This window comes from Diabrotica virgifera, chromosome 7 (genome assembly GCF_917563875.1).
Source record: "Diabrotica virgifera virgifera chromosome 7, PGI_DIABVI_V3a".
NCBI lineage: Eukaryota > Metazoa > Arthropoda > Insecta > Coleoptera > Chrysomelidae > Diabrotica > Diabrotica virgifera.
The window spans coordinates 203,516,717-203,538,628 of NC_065449.1; the positions used below are offsets into that span (position 1 = coordinate 203,516,717).

Here is a 21,912-nt window from a genome sequence, read left to right on the forward strand (position 1 = left end):
CCAAATTCCAAAATTTCACAAAAAATAACCAGAGTGCGGAAATCATTAGAAGAGCAAGACTAACATGGAAGGATTTGGAAAACTTAACTGGATTCTAAAGAATTGCAATATACCTCAATACTTGAAAAGCTAAGTGTTAAATCAGTGCATCGTTCCTATCATAACCAAGTCAAATATGAACAAACTTGGCACGATCCTCATATGGAGCTTCGGAATCTAGACTATTTGACAAAAAGATTAACAAAATCAATGGGAAAGTCCCCGTAGCTGGCTGTATACCATAGTTAAAAAACCATACAGAAGTAAAAACTTCTTTTGTATATTGGTATAAAAAGTTTTATTAAAAAACATAAAAGTCCTCCAAAAGGATTTGCAAAACGTTTGCAATCTGAATCAGATCATCCTCAGTGCGTTCTGCTTCGTAAAAGAAACTAGCGGAATGGGACGTTTCATCGCCGCCGGTTCATCGCCGCCGTTTCGATGCCGCCGGTTCATCGCCAGTCCATTTCATCGCCGGCCGTTTCATCGCCGGCCGTTTCATCGCCAGTTAGTCAGTTGATCTTGTATTATGGGAGATGACACACACGACGTTAAATTCAGTTCAAAACTTATGACAAATAAATAGATAAAGAATATTATTATATTAATTTACTGTTCTCTTTCTACTTCCCCTAAATTTGATACTAAACAATATTAAATTTGTAGTGTAAAATTATATTTTATATTATAAAAGTTGAAAAGTCTATTAAAAGATTAAGTATGACAATGGTGATATCTCGCATTTCCTAGAATTCCTAATTAATACGAAAAATAAATAATAAATGTAACTGTAGAAAATTGGTCGAAAATTCGGAAATATATCAGTTAGCGATTAACTGACTGGCGATGAACCGGCGGCATCGAAACGGCCGGCGATGAATCGGCCGGCGATGAACTGGCGGCATCGAAACGGCGGCAATGAACTAGCGGCGATGAAACGTCCTAGACCCGAAACTAGCAACTTTTTTAAAAAGGTTACATCGATATAAATGGTTTACATAATAATTAAGTGATATTTGTAGCGACTCCAAGTCGATGTTACAAGATGAAATGTGCTAGGAGTTCCTAGCACAAAAAAGATTAACGTTTTATTTTTTATTTAGCGTATGGCTTAAGTACATCACAGAATATATTTAGATTTATGCATTATACAATGCATCACAAACAGATGTCCAGTTATTTTATATATTCGATTGACCCTTCGGTTGCCATTACAAAGTCTATAGGGTCGCCTGTGTATGCTCTGCGTGGCCAGTCCTGAACAATGTGACTGATCGTCTGTCTTGCAGCGCCGCAGTCACAAAAAGGCGAGGAAAGTTTACCCCATCTGTAGAGGGAGTCGGCGCATCTTCCACAGTTTGTTCGAATTCGATTAAGGGCTGCCCAAATCTTACGGGACGTTCATATTCGCTAGGTTTTCCTATGATGTCCGGTAGACTATGGTAATATGGATCTGCCTTACTTTCCCAATCTTCTCTCCATCGGGTATTTAACTCAAAGTTGGATTGCTGCAGCGCTTGAGCAGATTGTAGAGGGGGTAACCTGGATCGGAGACGGTTTCCAAGAATATCAGGGATGTCGTTGTGGACTAGAAGCTGGCGACTGGCCATTATTTTGTTATATTCTATAACCAATGCATGTTCGCGGCGTAGGTTGAGTGGTGCTATATTACTAAGGGTAGGTAGCCACATTGTAGGGATAAACTTAATTGTGCCTGTTATCATACGTATAGCACGGTTTAGTTGGGTGTCGACCAGGTGGGTGTGCCTGCTATTTAGCCACACTGGTGCACAGTATTCTGCCACCGGATATATCAGGCCAAGAGCAGAGGATCTTATAGTTGATGCTGTGGACCCCCATGTAGTGCCGCAGAGTTTCTGTATTATATTGTTGCGTGTTTTCAATTTTGCTGCTGTTTTCGTCAGGTGTTCTCTGAATGTGAGCGTTCTGTCTAGAGTAACCCCAAGGTATTTCGGGTATTTATTGTGTTTCAACAGCTTGTTATTAAAATACACTCGCAATTCTCTGTTTGCCAGCTTGTTGTTGAGATGAAAAGCTGATACTTCAGTTTTTGTAGTACTTGGTTGTAGTCTCCATTTCTTAAGGTATACGCTGAGGATGAATAAGTCATTCGTGAGAGTGATTTCTGTAATTTCTAAAGATTGGTGACTTGTTGCAAGGGTCCAGTCGTCAGCATATCCAAACTTTCGAGATTCGGTTTCAGGCATGTCAGCAATATAGAGGCTGAAAAGTTAAGGGGCAAGGACAGAGGCAAAACAGGGGCAAGATTAACGTTAAAGTACCACAACACAATATTGGAGACCTACAAAGGTAGATAACTACGAAGAAGACCATAGGTGAGATGGGTAAACGACATCAGAAAATAGCCAGAATAAATTGGAGATATCTTACTCAGGATAAATATCGATGGAAGGAGTTAAGAGAGGCGTGTGTCCAAAAATGGACCACATTAGGCTAGATAGATAGATTTAATGAGGTGGATTTTGGGCTATTACACTCTGACCTTTTCAGCTCTATTGTGGTCCTCTATCCCTAGATTATATTCTCTAGCCTGATCCTTTTTAAAAAATCTAATAAATTCGAAAGTGAACCTTATGCTGTAAATGCTACACACTGACATAAAATATGTTCTGTTGTTTCTTTCGTCTAGATGACAGAATCTGCAAAGGTCATCTTCTGCCAATTTTATCAGCTTCAACTGCCTATTCAGCTTATACAATGTTCTGTTAGTAGACCTATAATGGCTTTGACGATGTTCCTGTCTTTGCTTGTTACGTCTGCCTTACATTTTGGCGAATGTTCTGTAAGGAACTGTTTTCTCTGTTTTTATCCTGATCAATTCCCCCACCATTCAAGAGGTTGTGAGCTACCCATATTCTTGTAGCGGTTCTTGTAGCGGTTCTTGTTACTGCCTTTGCAACACCGCAGAAAAGTTCCAATTCAACTAATGGCATTGATGAGCCCTTTTTGGCCATTTCATCTGCTTTTTCATTGCCCTTATGACCCTCGTGCCCCGATACACAGGCTACCGTAACCTTGCTACGGTCTACTTAGCTACGTAGCTACGAGTTTTTTTAGGGCACACACACTATCCCATACTATAGAAGAATTGACCTCTGCAGAAAAGTGCCATAAGGCTACCTAGCTGTGAAGATGGCAATTTAATGGTACGTTATTTTCTGCCTTTGTATATTTTCCACGCAGTGATGCATTGCCATTATTTCCGCCTAGAATATTGTCATATCCTTAGATAAACTACATATAGATATACAGGCGTTTACACCCTTCGATGTTTTTGAGCCATCAGTATACCAGGTAGGTTACGCTTGCATGGGTACACCTTCCTTCCAGTCTTCCCTGCCTGATAAAGAAACTGATAAAATGAAAATAAAAGCCAGATCCGAACTCATTAAACATAAAATATTAAACCTAAACCCATTAATTATTAAATATAAATGTAATATAAATCTAAACAATACTTTAACACCGTAGAAAACAGAGAGTATTAATTATGGTAGGGGAGCAAAGTATGCTAAAAGTGCAGTCACTCGAGGGTTATGGCGACCTATTGGGTTGTGAATAGTAGGTCCTAAAACCAAAAATAGTTAAGTAAAGTATTCCATTTTAGTTAGGACTTTCCATTTTTAATTTAGTTTTCCATTTCCAACAATCGTTTTTTTAGATTATAGCGCCATCTATCCATAATTCGAAAAAATATCTCGAATAAGAACTACTTATTTTTACGTAAGGAATCCAGATCTGGAATAAAAAATGGGAGCTCCCATTTAAGATTTTAAAGTAACCCCCACCTCACCTCCGTAGGGGATCGTGTTTGATGCCATTCGATAGATTTTTTAAAAATATTGAATAAATGTATTTTTTTGTTTTTCGATCTGATGTTTATTTCGCGAAATATCGCGGGATTCGTATTAAAATATTAAATTTACCCCCCACCCCTCTCAGTGGGAAGTCGTGTTTGGTATCTTTCGATAGGTTTTTGAAAAATATTGAGCACGTATTTTTTAGTTTTTCGATCTGTCATTCATTTCGCGAAATATTGGCTTTTTTCTTGTGAAACTTTGGTACTCACCCATTTGCTTACGCCTCGTTTAAATGGTCAGATTTTTGAAATAATATACACTGTTCTGCATGTACTTAACTTAGAGGTAGAGGTACATTTTCAGTGTACAAGGTTTCTCCCCATGTAAACTGCAAATATCCCCGCTTGGGCTCCCCTACCATTACTCTTTTCAATGATCTTTAATAACACAAGGGTAAAACGAATAAAACAAAAATAAAAAGTTAGGCTTTTTTATTAAAATTCATTTCTACTTTCATTTCAGTCTGTATGCTTGACATTTTTAAGTTCTTATAATTCAAACTCTGTTTTTCTTCTAATATTGTATACAATACGGTAGGTACTCGGTACAAACTTCAAAGATATAAATATAAGTAATATGTACAAAACTCTTAATTATTGTTTTTTAAGTTATTTATTCTAAAATACTTTACACTAGCGGATAACTAGCTTGAATGGCAATACCACATTGGTTATTATTTTCCTTGGCCATCTTTACATATCCTCCTATACCCCAGTTGGGACCGTATGAATTTTTCACCAACCAGTATTTTCTACCATCAGCTTCTTGTCCATATCCAACTATTAGAACTGCGTGGTTCATTTGTTCAGGGGTATTTCCGCAAGCTGGATCATCGTATATTCCCTCTGAGTAAAACTGGAAAGTCTCCTTACCGGCATCGATTGCTGCTGTCACTGGACCTAAAGTTGCTAGAGCTATCTCTAAACCTTTTTCGTCGTTCTCTCCTATATCCACAAAACCTACAAAGAACATACACGAGTGAGTAAAAATATAATAACTATATCAATAAATATAAGACCAATACCCGACATACGAAAGAGTAGCCCAGGCAATTAAAAAACTTAAAAATAATAACGCACCAGGCAGCGATGGTATACCCGCAAAGTGCTTAAAATACGGAGAAGAAGCGATATACAGATCTATAATATATGTAGATGTATAATGTAGATGTATACAGCGTGTCTTCTTAAGTTGGAAACATATGGGAAACTTTTTTATTATTAATTTTACGAAAAAAAGTTATTCTTTATAAAAAGTTCTGCATGCTCCAAAACCTAAGATTCAATCATCAGATATCAAATTGTCTCAATATTATATGAGATATGTCAAAAAATATGAATTTCGGTCAATGGTAAAGTACTTTTATTTCTCTCAATATCGAAAATTCTTATGATAAAAAGTTGTTTGGAATTAAAAACTAAGATCAAATATGCAATTACATGCTTCTAATTGAAAAAAAGAATTTTCTCAAATTTATGGATACCCAACATCGTTTTTAATTATTGCAAATATGATAACTCGTTTATTATTCATTTTACGAAAAAAAGTTATTCTTCATAAACAGCTTTGCATGGTCTAAAATGTAAGACACAATCGTGATATATCAACTTTTATTAATTTTATACGAGGTGTGTCAAAAAATATGAAATTCGCTCAAGATTATAGTACCTTTATATTTCACAATATTTAAATTAGAAGGATGTAATTGCATATTGAAACATAGTTTTTAATTCTAAACAACTTTTTTAATAACCGTTTTCAATATTGTGAAAAATAAAGGTACTTTACTCTTGAGTGAAATTCATATTTTTTGACATAACTCTTATAAAATTAATAAAATGTGGTACCTGATGGTTGCATCTTCGGTCTTAGGACATACAGAACTTTTTATAGAGGATACCTTTTTTTCGTAAAAGTAATAATAAAAGAGTTATCGTATGTGTAATAAATAAAAACGGAGTTAGTATCAATAAATTTGAGAAAAATTTGGAAAATATTTTTTTCCAATTAGAAGCATGTAATTGCATATTTGATCTTGAGTTAAAAATAAAGAGGAACAACGAGTGCATGTGATGGAAAGGAGAATGCTTATATGGATGAGTGGAGTGACAAAATGGATAAAATTAAGAATGAGTATATTAAGGGAAATCTAGGGGTGGCAACAATTGATGCCAAAATGAGGAAGCAGAGGTTAAGATGGTTTGGTCATCTCAACGTCGAAATGTTCGTCACCTATTATGATGAATTGCTGATCTGCGGGTCCTTTGAAGGAATAGAAGGAAAAGACCAAAGAAGACCTTAGGAGAGACGCTTAAGTAGGATATGTCAGCAAAGGGGATATGATTCAAGATAAAAACTAATTGAGGAATGTACTTAAAGAAGCCGACCCGGATAGGAATAAAGGCAAACAGAATTTGATTTGATTGATAAATTTTTGTTTTCGAGATCATATATTTTGCTTTTCTTGCTTTTTCTGTTTTTGTTTCATTGTGATCTATTTTTGGTATTCTTAATCAGATCTCTCTTGGATTAGTTTAGTTTTAAAAACGAGGTATTTCACATTGTTTATCTTTACATCTATTTTAATATGTATTTTTATTCAAATTTTTGATAAAATGTAGACATCTTTAAATCCACTTCAAATTAAATTTTTATATAAAGGTGTATTTTGTTCAAGATCTAGATAAATATAGATATATCATTTGACAGTCATCAATCACGCCATGAAAACTATTACTTTTAAAAATTATAGATAACAAAATAATTTGTTTTTTACAGAAAATTATTGTTGCGTTATTGTTTTTAAAATAATAATTTAATAATAATAATAAGATAATAAGATACACGTTATGTAATATCCGTCATTCGGCGAAACCAAGGATTATGGCATAAACACTGAGCTTAACGAAGATTATAATATGTACAATAACGAATTAACCCATTAATAATGTTCGAGTCAAAAAGGAGCTTAGCCCGTAGTGTTAGTCAAAAGATATTATAAATACACAACTCGGTTTTTAACCACAACGACCAACACAAATGTAAATTCAATAACCCTCGTGGAAAAAGATATATGATGGATTATGTTGTAACCAACAGAGATACATAATATTATATCCATCACAAATAATCGACGTAAGATGCCTTAACTCAGCAGATGTAGATAGCAACCATAGCTTAGTGTTATGTAAAATAAGAATCATCGTGAAATGCTTCACAAGAGAGCCGCACTAACGAAAGAAAAATCACAGTCGAAAGAATAAAAAAAGGAATGCACGGAATATTCACACAGAAAAAGAAAATCAGAGGTTTCTGAGAATGAAATATTAGAAAACGATAGTATATAGGAAAGAGGGGAAAAACTCAAAAATATCATCATTAACGCAGTAGCAAAATCACTTGGAGAGATGAAAGTAACTCACATTAACATATCAAAAAATAAAACACACTAATTTAGAGAGGAACTGAAGATATAATATGAAGAAAAGAAAAAAGGTTTTTTAATATACAGAACACAACAAGCACAATAGCGGAATGGAACGTTTCATCGCCGCCGGTTCATCGCCGCCGTTTCGATGCCGCCGGTTCATCGCCAGTCCATTTCATCGCCGTCCGTTTCATCGCCGGCCGTTTCATCGCCAGTTAGTCAGTTGATTTTGTATTATGGGAGATGACACGACACGACGTTAAATTCAGTTCAAAACTTATGACAAATAAAAAGATAAAAAATATTACTATATTAATTTACTGTTCTATTTCTACTTCCTCTAAATTTGATACTTAATAGTATTTAATTTGTAGTGTTAAATTATATTTTATATTATAAAAGTTTAAAGTCTGTTAAAAGATTAAGTATGGTAACGGGAATGGTCATATCGAGCATTTCCTAGAATTCCTAATTAATACTAAAAATAAATAATAAATGTAACTGTCGAAAATTCGGAAATATCAGTCAGCGATTAACTAACTGGCGGCGATGAAACGTCCTAGACCCCACAATAGGCATACAACCACAATAAACGAATCAGAAAAAAAAAGAATATTTTCGTCTGATAAATAAAAAGGGACCACTGGCAGAGAGGAGAAAAAAACAGAAGAATCACGATACATCTTCGAAACACAAAAAATATGGAGAATGATCAGAGGACAATTAAATAAGGGGAAGGAACTAACAAAAATAAAACAAATTCAGAAGAAAACATAACGAGATAGACAGAGCAGACCTTACGACAAAAGAAGAAATACATATTGAGAAGGGAGAAGTAAAAATGTATTAAGGAAATTAAAAAATAAAAATTCACCAGTGGAGAACAGAATACCGAATGAACTTCTTAAGTATGGAGGACCAGTTTCGACCAAACTACTGTTGAAACTAATCCAAACAATAATGGAACAAAACAGATAATTACAAGAATGTCCGCCTCTTCTTATGTCTAAAAAGTTGATGTTAATCTAAAAATAACTAGAGAATTGAAAACCTCAACTTTTTGACATAACGAGAAGCGGAAGTTAGAATCTGTATTAATTGAATGTAAAACAATAATTTTATTATTTATTTAATTTTTTCATCAAAATCAACTTATAGTACGTTCTTTAAAGGTAAAATATTGTAAAACCTCTAAATTTTAAAAAACCGCTTGGATTGACATGAAGTTTGGCATACACAGAGCTAACAAGTCGAAGAAAAAAGTGATATTGTGCCGATGTGTGCTTTTGCCATAGGGGTGAGTTTCACCCTCTTTTGGGGGTGAAAAATATATGTTCGAAATAAGTCCGGAAATGGATAAAACGACTAATTCTAAGCAACTTTTGTTATATAAAGTTTTTTCACCAAGTTAATACTTTTCGAGTTATTTGCGAGTTAATATGTTAATTTTTCTACAAAATAACCACGTTTTCTGACGGTTTTTCGCACATAAGTCAAAAAGTATTTGGTCGAAAAAAATTCTTATCAAGAATATAGCACGTAAAAAGGTGAAAAACATGGTGTATATACAGTGGAACTTGCTTATAGCGTCATTGAAGGGTCCAGTAAAAAAATGACGCTATATCAGAGTGACGCTATACAAGAGGTAGAAAAAAATGAGATTTTAACGAGGCAAAATTTTATTACAGCATTATTGCTGCATTTAGGATAAAAAAAAAATAAGAAATAAAACCTATTATGTACCTATATAAAACTTACATTTTATGAAAAAGTTCTCTAATGCTGAAAAAAGTCAATTATTTTCTTCTGCACAACCCTTTCCGAAAAATAAAGTGTGCAAACCGGAAACCCATTGCACTTTATCCTTCATAAAATAAAAAAAATGACAACCGTCTTTAAAATTTTATGACGCTATAGACGAGGGTTACCTTATTTTAAGCCGATAAAACCGGGTTTTTAATAATGTTATTGAATAGGTTTTGGCCGGACCTATTAAAAATTAACGTTACAACCGAGATGACGTAACTACCGAGGCCGTAATATCCAAGTTCCACTGTATTAGGTCACTATACGTAGTAGAAGCAGAGTTATAGCTAATGAAAAATAGGTTCATATTCGTCAAGTTCCAAATCGAATATTTTAACGTGACATAACCAAAAAACGAAGCACTTTTTTGGGGAAAAATCAATTTAACTTTTTTAAAGTATTTAAAAAATCCTTATTTTTGTTTTTTAAAACAATTTTTTAGCATCAAAAGTAAACAAGTTACGCTCAAAATAAAGTTGGTCCTTTTTTGGTAAGAAATCGGGAAAATTACCCCCTAATTAGCATTTCAAATGAACTTAATTGTTACCACTTCACAAGTTTTTTACTCGCGTATGTATTGATCATATGATCCGTAAGTTTCATCGGTTCAAAGTCCTTATTTTTGAAAAAGCTGCAGTTAAAAGGGCTTGAACGAGTCACTTATCACGAGTGTATGCAAATTTAGAAACACCAAATCTTAACCAATTTTTGTCTTACAGAAAAACAAAAAAATACAAAATATTCAGAAAAGTAAAGCTGACTTTTTTATTGTTTAAGATTTTTGATATCTCTAACAATTTTTAAGTTATTTTGAAAAAAAGCATTTTTAAAAAAGTTTAAAAAAAACACTTTAAAAAAGTGGTAATGTGTTTTCCTCAAGAATGCTTCATTATTTGGATATTTCACATTGAATTATTCTATTTGAAATTTTTCGAATATGAACCTATTTTTCATTAGCTGTAATTCTGCTTTTGCTAGGTATAGAGACCTAATATATACACCGTTTTTTTTACTTTTTTATAGGCTATAGTTTTGCTAGGAATATTTTTTTGACAAAATGCTTACGTTTTGAGTTATTTGCGAAAAACCATCTAAAAACGTGGTTATTTTGTTGAAAAAGGAACATATTTACTTGCAAATAACTCGAAAAATATTGATTTGGTGAAAAAACTCTATGAAACAAAAGTTGCTTAAAATTAGTCACTTTATCCATTTCGAGACTTATCTTGGACATATATTTTTTCACCCCCCGAGATGGGGTGAAACTCACCCCCAGGGCAAAAGCACACATCAGCACCATATCACTTTTTTTCTTTGACATGTTAGCTATGCGTATGCCAAATATCATGCCAATCCAAGCGGTTCTTTAAGGCTATGGGTACGTAATTCGCAAATATTTTACGTGTATCCCTACTTTTTCTGTCTTTACACGGCAAATTACGTGTAGTAAAATTCACACTGGTGTGGATATGTAAACATTACTAGAATGTCATTCTACTTGAAAATGTCATAATTAATTTAAAGAGATGGCTTTTGAATGTTCTTGGATAACTGTTATTTTTATAATTGCAAATTATTAATTCAGTTAATAAATGTGATAATTTTTTCACTAACTATGTTTTCAGTGATTGTAATAATTTATTTGTACAACAAAAACTAATAATCAATCGAGAAAAGAGGAAAAGTGTTAAAGTGATTTTTTAATAATATGTTGTTATTTTGGAAGCTTACAATTTTGAACATCTCTAACAACAAAATACTTGGATCACAGGATATATCTGATGTATTCTCTGCTTGGATCTTCCATAAATAATACACAATAAATAACTTTTTAGTAAGTTCACGTCTTAAATCAATTATTTATCAAATACACTATATATCAATAATATTTAATCAATTTCTCAAAATATTCCCGATGCAATGTCAAATATTTAAAATTGTCACTGATTGTCAGTGTCTGACTGACAATATATGCTGACAATCTTATATTCGGTTGAGTGCGTTGTAAGACAAAGACAGATTTGGAAAATATTACCACGGCATTGTGTTCATTTTTTTCAAATCCTGAAAAAACCAATAAATATTTTTGAAAAATTTAAACGCAGAATGAAAGACTAAATTATTACCGAGGGTCGAAAGTCCCTTAGAATAAATAAAAAGTTTATTTTGAATGAGATATTTGAAATTAAAAATCACACTAAATTTTCTCTTAGTTTTTTCACCCCTGTAACTTATTAAAATAAACATTATAGAAGTTCTCAGGGACTTTCGGCCCTCGCTAATAACGTAATCTTTCATTCTGCGTTTAAATTTTTCAAAAATACTTATTAGTTTTCTCAGGATTCGAAAAACATGAATCCCCATTTGAATAGCATTGCAGCCGAAAATACGTACCGATCCTCTTAAAATTTATAGCAAAAAATCGTGAAAGAATGTACTATTAAACTCAAACAAAATTACTATGATTAAATAGGTATTTTCAATATTTGTCAAACGAGATATCACTTGCCATAAAGTTCCGTTTGAAATTATCGGTCACAGTGGATCTATAATAGTCCTTGGGCCCACACATAAAATTATTAATTATGACCACACCGTCGAAACTTTTTGTACTTGTTATTTGGGTGGAGTCGGACAAATTTGGAGCTTGGCGCATTATGGTAGTGGGGCGGTTGTCTCTCAAGCTGTCACGAAGTTGTCAATTTTAGCCAAGAAAAAAATTTATAGGCACATTGGCCATTTTATTTTAATTAATGTTTTATCATATAAACAGCGAGAACAATTTTGTCGGACAAAAATATTGGGCCATATAAAATAATAAATTTATTACCTACCACATGGCTAATTTGAACAGAATCTACCATAAAACATTTTTACAATAATACGGTAACCCTGTCGGACAATCTTCACGGGGCATATGCGCAGTCGGATGCGCCGAAGATGTCAATTTCCTGGATTTTTTTTATTTACAACCATTTTTCCGACAAAAATAGGAGGTTATAAGTAATTACATATATTCTAAATCAAAAACTCTAAGTGTCCGACAAAAATATTGGGAAAAATCACAGTCGGACAAAAAACTTAATTTTTATTAGTAAACTACACTTTTAAACTATGCTGGGTTCGTGCATCCTTTATATTCACAACCATTTTTCCGACAAAAGTAGTAGGTTACAAGTAATTATATTATTAAACAAAAAATGTAATTGTCTGACAAAAATGTTGGGGCAAACGAACAGAAAACTTAATTATTTTAGGTTATCGACGCCCTTAAGAGGAGGCATTGTCAAAAAAAAATTTAAAACAGTTTTTCTCGGTTACTTTTGAATCGATTTAGCTGAAAATTGGTATACACACTAAGTACAACATTTAAAAGGGCGTAACGTAGAGTTATACCCAAAATTTTTCAAAAAATTTTCAAGGGAAAATTTTGAAAAAATTTTGATCTGAAAATTTGTGTACACACTCCTTGAACAATGACAAACCTCGTTCTGTAGTTTCTTTTCTCGAATTTTCAAAAGAAAAATACCGACAAGAGGGAAAATTGCGGAAAATTTTGGACCCATTATTTGTGTCCGACAAGTGATCCAATATGCATTACACATGTAAAAAAACAGTACAAAATAAAAATGACATCTGTGGTACTGAATAAAACAAATTCCAGGAAATTGACATCTTCGGCGCATCCGACAGCGTATATGCCCCGTGAAAATTGTCCGACAAGGTTACCACATGATTGTATATTCTGTATATTCTGTTAAAATTGGCCATGTGGTAATAAATTTATTATTTTTAATAAATTTGACATACATGTTTAGCGTGTCGGACGCGTCATAAGGCCCAATATTTTTGTCCGACAAAATTGTACTCGCTGTTTATATGATAAAAACCATTGATTAAAATAAAATGACCAATGTGGTTATAAATTTTTTTCTTGCATAAAATTGACAACTTCGTGACAGCTTGACAGACGAACGCCCCACTACCATAATGCGCTAAGCTCCAAATTTGTCCGACTCCACCCAAATAACAAGTACCAAAAGTTTCGACGGTGTGGTCTAGTGTTGCCCAAAATCGGTCTTGGTCTTGCAGTCTTGGTCTTGTTCTTGCGTTTTCGCAAGACCAAGACCAAGATCAAGACCGTCTAATTTTAGCAAGACCAAGAGAGAGACTTACCGTGCAAGACTTGAGCAAGAACAAGACTAAGCCTGCGAGACTCTTGCGTCTTGCAGTTAGAACTGAGGGTCGTTTTAGGGAGTATATTAGTTCGACTATATTCTTAGATATTCTATGAGAAAAAAAAATTGTAACAAAAATTTTGAAAATTGGACTTATGCGCATTACGAACAATATCATAACCATACATAGCGAATCAAAATATCTATTTAAAAAACACTTCACACATTATTTGACACGTAATCAGAGGTCATTATTACAATGTAAAAATAAAATATTTTGTACATTCCTTCCCAGCAGACGACTTCTCTGAAATTAATCATCCGGGTTATGAGAATAGTCGCCTTCTAATCATAACATAACATTCTTGCTTTGCGACGCCGATAGTAATATCGAATATTGTATCCAAACTTTTTAAAATTAGGTGATAAAAAATATACCTGCGTAATTAAATTTTTTTCATTATTAGTTTTATAGGAATTTAAACAAAAATCTTATCAGTATATAGAATAGTAAGACTATTATGTACTGTTTTTGCTGAATGTGCTATGAGGTCACTCGGTTAAACAAAATTTGCCTAAACAGCGCGTATAATATTTAAAAGTATGAAAAAAAGAACATTAATAATGCCGGATACTCTAACAAAATACTGAAATATTATTTAATAACGATATAGTACACTTCTCCAAAAAATTTACGCACCACCTTATAAACGGGTCTTTGTTAATGTTTCAAATTTCCTAAACCTGTTGTCCGATTTAAGTGATTTTTTTAATAATATGTTGTCTTATTTTTATAAATACCGCTGTAATAATATTGTTGCTAGACAAATCAATTATTGTTATTGTACACTGGGTGTAGGTACCAATCAAACTGTGTTTTTTTCTCAGAGGAATACTCTAAACAACATGATCACTCTGTGGAAAAATCTAGCATTTATAAAATACTGAAATTAAAACGATAGCCTCATATTTATTTTCTTAACATTATGTTTTTTATTCATTCGCTTATATTGGATAATAATATACATAAGTTTCTAATAAACTTTAGTTAGTTAGAACATAGCCACGGATCACTTAGATCGTGGGTTCAAACCCCACGTGGTGTCAATTGTCTAGATCAATAATTCTCAATCTTTTTGAGTGATGTCATGTACCACAAAGAACTTTTTATTATTTTTGTTACCACCTAACTGAAATAGCTAGGTAATCTAATTAACTATAATAATTGAGGCTGATTTTGGCTGTTTTTGCGTTTTGTGTACCACCGCAAATAATGATATGTACCACCAGTGGTACATGCACCACATTAAGAACCGCTGGTGTAGATATTTATTAATTTGGCTGGTCTTTACTATGGCTATGATATTCCAGCTTAAAATGTACCTCTGTGTTACGTTGTTCAAAGATATGCAATAGGCTAATAGGCAACTGCGAGACTTGCAAGACTCTTGCTGCAAGACCAAGACCAAGACCGGGAGCGCAATACCAAGACCAAGACTAAGTGTACTGGCGCAAGACCAAGACCAAGACTGTCTAAGTCTCGTCTTGGTCTTGCATTTGGGCAACACTAGTGTGGTCATAAATAATAATTTTATATGTGGGCCCTAGGACTATAGCGTCTATGTGTCTATGCGTCTAATGTGACTATTACTTAATCATCTGTTATTACTTAAATAAGAATCCTACGTCCGTTTATTTCCTCCCTCCGAATTTCGCTATTATAAGAATTTATATTTGACTAGCACTGTTTATACGTGTGTTTTTTAATTTATGATACGTATATATAGATACAATGTTTCGGAAAAAATCAAACAAGGTTATATTTTTCTAAAACTTTTTTTGTTAGTTTATAAATATGTTAATGTAAAAAGTTCTACTCACAAATTTCGCCGCTAATTGTTTATTAATTGTTTAAACAATAACAATTGTTTTGTATAAATAATGTTAAGAATATGGGTGAATTCAACATTTTATTTTGATAAAAAATATTTTTATTTTAGTTCTGATTATGCTGAATCCGAATCTGACATTACAATTTGCAAATTCAAAATGGCGGATTCAAAATGGCGGATTTTTTCCTAAAAATCCTTAAAAAGGTGTTGTAAAATCCGAATTTTTTTTATAAAACGTGTTTGTTTACATACAGCGTGTCTACTTAAGTTGGAAACATATGGGAAACTTTTTTATTATTAATTTTACGAAAAAAAGTTATACTTTGTAAAAAGTTCTGCATGCCCCAAAACCTAAGATTCAATCATCAGATATAAAATTTTCTCAATATTATACGAGGTATGTCAAAAAATATGAATTTCGGTCAAAGATAAAGTACCTTTATTTCTCTCAATATCGAAAATTCTTATGATAAACAGTTGTTTGTAATTAAAAACTAAGATCAAATATGCAATTACATGCTTCTAATTGCAAAAAAAAAATTTCTCAAATTTATTAAATTAAAAACATCGTTTAAAATATGATAACTCGTTTATTATTCATTTTATGAAAAAAAGTTATCCTTTATAAAAAGCTTTGCATGGTCTAAAATCTAAGACACAGCCATGATATATTAACTTTTATTAATTTTATACGATGTGTGTCAAAAAATATGAAATTCGCTCAAGATTATAGCACCTTTATATTTCACAATATTTCAATTAGAAGGGTGTTATTGCATATTGAAACATAGTTTTTAATTCTAAACAACTTTTTTAATAACCGTTTTCAATATTGTGAAAAATAAAGGTACTTTACCCTTGAGTGAGATTCATACTTTTGACATACCTCGTATAAAATTAATAAAATGTGATATCTGATGGTTGCATCTGCGGCCTTAGGACATACAGAGCTTTTTATAAAGAATACCTTTTTTTCGTAAAAGTAATAATAAAACAGTTATCGTATGTGTAATAAATAAAAACGAAGTATCAATAAATTTGATAAAAAATTTGGAAAATATTTTTTTCCAATTAGAAGCATGTGATTGCATATTTGATTTTAGTTTATATTTTCAAACAACTTTTCATAAAAAGAATTTTCGATATTGAGAGAAGTAAAGGTACTTTACTTTTGAACAAAGTTCATATTTTTTGACATACCTCGTATAATATTGACACAATTTGATATCTGCTGATTGATTCTTAGGTTTTAGAGCATGCAGAACTTTTTATAAAGAATAACTTTTTTCGTAAAATGCATAACAAAAAAGATTCCCATATGTTTCCAACTTAAGTAGACACGCTGTATATGTGGATATTTTTGAGAGGTTGCTGAACCTGAATCAAATTTTGATAATTTAAATTATAAAATGGCAGATCCAAAATGGCGGATAACTTAAAAAATAGTTGTAAAATCAGAATTTCTTTACAAAATATATTTATTTCTACATATATTTATTTTTGAGAGCTTTGATAAACCTAAATGTTAACATTATAAACTATAAAATGGCGGATCCAAAATGCGGATCTTCTAAAAAGAACATAAAAAAGAACATTTTTCTAAAACATTTATTGTCTTTATTTTTAACAGGTTATTGAATCTGAATTAAAGATTAAAAATTTAAATTTCAAAATGGCGGATCCAAAATGGCGGATATTTAAATGAAAAACAAGTAGAATCCAATCAAATAAATATGGAATTTCATTCTTAAAAAAAAGATAAACAAATAATTTTCACAATAATATTAAAAATTAAAATGTATCAGAAAGAAAGAACAAATTATTCAAAATCTATCTCTTCAATATCACCTCCAACTACACTGACATCTTCGCTTTCTTCAATTTCTTGTTCATTAAAAATGGGACAATTCAAACATCTTGTCCAAAACAATGAGAATAATATTGATAAAATATAATATTTTATATTTGCATATTAAGTGTTAGACCATGCACAGCTATTTATGACGAATAACTGTCTTCATAAAATTAATAATAAAACAGTTATCATAAATATTAAGTGAAAGTTTAATGATGTTGAGTATATTAATTTGAAACAATATTTAAAAAAAAACAAATTTTCGATTAGAAGGATATAATTACATATTGTAACATAGGTTTTAATTCCAAACAACTTTTCTTTATAAAAATTTTCGATATTGTGAAATATAAAGGTACTTTACGCTTGAGTGAAATTCATATTTTTTGACATACCTCGTACGAAATTAACAAAATTTGATATTTGATGGCTGTTTCTTATGTTATATACGATGAAGGGTATTTTAGAAAGAATAACTTTTTTCGTAAAACTGGTATTAAAAAAGTTATCAATAGGTTCCATGTTACGCCGACATACTGTATAAGAACTAAAGAAAAAATTTTTTGTTGAACATTTATTATTGTTGAAGCTTATTATTAAATGTATTTTAGGTAAGTTTTACAAAAAAAAGGTTTTGATCACTTTGTATATACATTTTTTCAGCTGGTAATTTTCGGTTTTTGTATTACATTTTTGTTATCTTTCTTAGTTTTCTCAAAAATAAATTGTTTATTTCATTTTTAAACTAAAATAATTCAGAGTTTTTTAAAGATTACATCCTAAACTTTAAAAAAATATCAAAAAAAAATGTATTAGATTTATTCAAACTTGAGTAATACCGTCTTAAAGTGGTGGGAATTCTGTAAAACTACGAAGTTTTCAAAAATTACATTTTTTGAGACATCACATTATTTGAATTAAATTTTTGAGATTTTTTTTTGAATGAAACATCGTTTAGTAAGGTGATTGAGAGGTAAGTTGTGCAAATTTGAGAGTTTTATAAGTAAAATTGTATTAGTTACACATTTTTAAATCATTTTTAAACAAAATTCATGTAAGGCTCATTTTCCGTCCACACCGTACTTATGTCCATACATTTTATTTCTTTTTATTACAACCATAAGATAGCTTATTTTATCTTATTTCATGTCCACTTTGTAAAATTTCTTTTGATCCATTAGTTAAAGAATTGAATTAAAAAAACTCAACCGTGCACTTCTTCCAACGCTAGTTTACAGTGCGCCAATGTGTGTGAGAAGGGTGACTTTAGCGTTATAAATAAAAAATTACAGAAGCTAGAGATTTAATCTTAGAAAAATCTTTATATAAGGTTTTTTTGTAAAATTTTCTGAATTTTTCAATGGTCAAGTCAGTTTTTTTCTAAAAATTATATTTTCGGAGTTATTTTAAAAAACATCTAACTTCGCTGTTCATTTGTTTAATAAAAAATGAAGCAGCCACTTCTCGAGTAGAACTTTTTGATATGTTGTTTATTAAACATTTCTTAATGAAATTACAAAAAGTTTTATCTTGTTTGATTTTTTCCGAAGTGAAAATCTAAATGCACTCCCCTAATACTTATTACTACACTTACCAGTACATGTGGCAACAACATCCTCTCTCCTAAATCTGCACTGTCCGTTCACTCCTTCATAAGGATACGATTGATCCGAGTCGACACCGTTGTTATCTCTTACATATTCGAATGCAGGATCCATTAGTCCACCCGCACATCCATTATTTCCATACGGTTGTGTGCAATCGATCAAATTTTGGGCGCTGACTTCGACTAACTTTCCAGTTTTCCTAAAGGTGTGACCCTCTAATGCTCCGGCCTAAAGTATATTAAGAAAAAGTTGCTACATTATGAAAAATTTGATGGCGATGAAGTGGTAGAGGATCTGATGTAAGAACGACCGTCACTGATCTATTTAATGGATAAAACTTATTTGATATGTAATTTAGTATGTTAAAAATGATAAAGAACAAAGAGTGCCCGATATAGTTTTGTCCTGACTATAATTAATTAATAATTAAGAAATTACTTTTTTTATAGATAAAAATATTCGGTCCGGGCAGATATTATTTTGGAGTTTTTGGATCTTTCCAAACAAAAAGGGTCTTTTGCAATTTTTCTCTTAAGTTGATCGTTATTGAGTTATAAACAAATTAAAACTTAAAACAGAACGAAAAATGACGATTTTCAAGGTTCAAAAATACAAGTAAAAATATTGGTTTGTAAATTACGTTAGTTAAGTACTTAAATTAAAGTTCAGAAACAAGGTAAGAACTAATGCAAGGAAATGTCATGAACCCAACCGCCTTTAATATTTTTATGGATAAAATCATGAAAGAATTTACACCGTAACTGAAGAAAGTGCATATGGGGTACAGGAATCTCCAAAGTATAAGCATTTCTTAATGTGCATTTGCAGACGATGTAGTTGTTGTCAGAAAAAAAAGATTTACAAAAAAAACCAAAGAAATAAAACAAGTGAACCATTTGCAATACTTAGTGTTACAATTAAACGAAATAATGGACGGCAGGGCAAAGATATTTAAGAGAGAATTAGTAAAACATCGAAACTATTTGAGCCATTTGATAAAGTCCTACATGGGAAAATAATCGATATCCTAAAAACATAGGAACTTGATGGGAAGGATGTAAGATTGGTCTCAAAACTTATATCCCTAACAACAAGCAACATTTCGGTTCGAAAATGAACTGTCTGAAATGTTCACAGTCGGAAAAGGAGTTAGATAGTCATAGGCATATTGTCACCAGTATTATTTAACATATACTCTGAAAACATCTTTAGAGAGGCCTTGGACGAATCAGAAAATGGTATTGCAGTAAATAGACAACTTATAAACAATATTTATGAGATATGCAGACTATACAGTATTGCTGACAGATAGTGCGCAGGGGCTCCAAAGGATGATGCATAATGTTATAAAAGCATGTAACAAATACGGCCTAAAATTTAATTGTAAGAAGACAAAAATAATGGTCGTTAGTAAGAACACCAACATACACGCCCAAATTACAGTAAACAATACACCCCTAAAAAGAGTACAGAAAATATGCTATCTGGGCTGCAATATTAAAGATACTTGGGATCATAACTACGCGAATAATGGCAGGAAACAGATCTTTCTTTGCAATGAAACATCTAATGAAGTCAAAACTTCTTTCACGAGGTGCAAAAATCCAGATATATAAGACCATAATACGAGCAGCAGTCGCGTATGGAAGCGAAACATGGACGCTCATAAAAAGAGAAATAAATAAATTGCTGGTGTGGGAACGTAAAATCCTTCGAATGATATATGGCCCTTGCAGAGACAGCGTGACAAACGGATGGAGGCGCAGATACAATAACGAGCTAGAGTCTCTATTCGGAAAAGAAAATCTAGTCAGATATATAAAGGTTAATAGACTCAGATGGGCAGGGCACGTGATAAGCAGTAACGAAAATCGCCTTATAAATAATGTGTTCTGGGAAAGGCCAGATGGAAGAAGGTCTGTAGGGCGGCCTAGCAAAAGGTGGAAAGATGCAGTCAAAGAAAATCTAGAGAAAATGGGAGTGCAACAATGGGAATTAGTGGCACAGGACCGACAAACATGGAAGGCAATAGTAAACGCGGCAAAGACTCACGAAGAGTTGTAGCGCCATTGATGATGATGATGAGGATCATAGCTACGAAATAAAAACTCGTATTGAAAAAGCCAGAAGCTCTTTAGACAGTTTTAGGAAGATTCGCTGCAACTTATCTTTAAGTATCAATATACACATAAGAATTCTTAGATGATATGTCTTTAGTGTCCTCCTCTATGGAGTAGAAAGCTGACAGAAAACGCCTTAAAACGATTAGAGGCGTTTGAAATGTGATAAAACCGACGTATATTGAGGGTCTTATATATACACCACATAACTAACATTACTATTCTCCAAAGGCTAAGAATAGACAAAGAAATAATTAACACCGTACAGAACAGCAAAATGGCTTAATTTGGCCACAATATGCGTAATCATAAATATCAACTATGGAAAGTGATTTAGATCATATATTTTTTGGTTGTTCTAAAAATACAATTTACTCATCTAAATTAATAAATGATTTATTAAAATGTAAAGTAGCAACTCCTTGGAATATACTATATTTATTATCACTTGGTTCTGTAGATGTATACAACTCTTTAATTAACTTTTTAAAGGACAGCAAATTATCATTATAATTCCCTTAAACATTTTTAATTAGTACCTTTGGTAGCTAGTTGTTTTAGCTGTTAAGCTTAGTGTTACTTAATATCTTTTAGTTGTTATCTTTGTTTTAAACCTGTTTTGTATAACTTGATAACTTGTATTCCTTATGTGTCTGGCAGTATGACGGTAAGTCTAAGCCAAAAAAAAAAACTTCTATAGTTGATTCTACAAGGCAAGATTGAGAGCAATCAGAACAACTGATGTATTTCGACCTGCTGTGAATAGAATAAGATGGGTCAATGTGGTCACCAACATCTCTAGAAGATAGGCACTTTTAGAAGAAGACCAACATTATATATATACACCGTTCTTAGGCGTCAACGCCCTTCGGTAGGGATCTATAGAGGAGTATCACCAAGCCGCAAGCCCTTATCTCTTGCCGTACCGCTCCTCCATAGGCCGATCCGACGCTAGTTTATCCAGACCAAGCCGTAGACTCTATTGAGTTTTATACTACGGTGTTGGCCTTTTATAAATTTCATGACCTAGCTGAGGCTCGAACCAGTGACCGCAAATCGCAAATCCACTAAACTTGTCGATCGACT

At 32.3% G+C, this 21,912-nt stretch overlaps 1 protein-coding gene across 3 annotated transcripts in view; it reads right to left on the reverse strand.

The window, feature by feature from the left end:
* Nucleotides 1-4,357: 4,357 nt before the first annotated feature.
* LOC114326559 (uncharacterized) overlaps nt 4,358-21,912 on the reverse strand; it is a 72,579-nt gene continuing 55,024 nt past the window's right edge. For all 3 annotated transcript variants that reach the window (XM_028274952.2, XM_050657225.1, XM_050657226.1), the window contains exons 7-8: nt 18,694-18,934; nt 4,358-4,900 (exon numbers count right to left, since the gene is read on the reverse strand). In XM_028274952.2, coding sequence (XP_028130753.1) covers nt 4,569-4,900; nt 18,694-18,934 — 573 coding nt within the window. In that variant the 3' untranslated portion in view covers nt 4,358-4,568. The remainder of the gene's footprint in view (nt 4,901-18,693; nt 18,935-21,912) is intronic.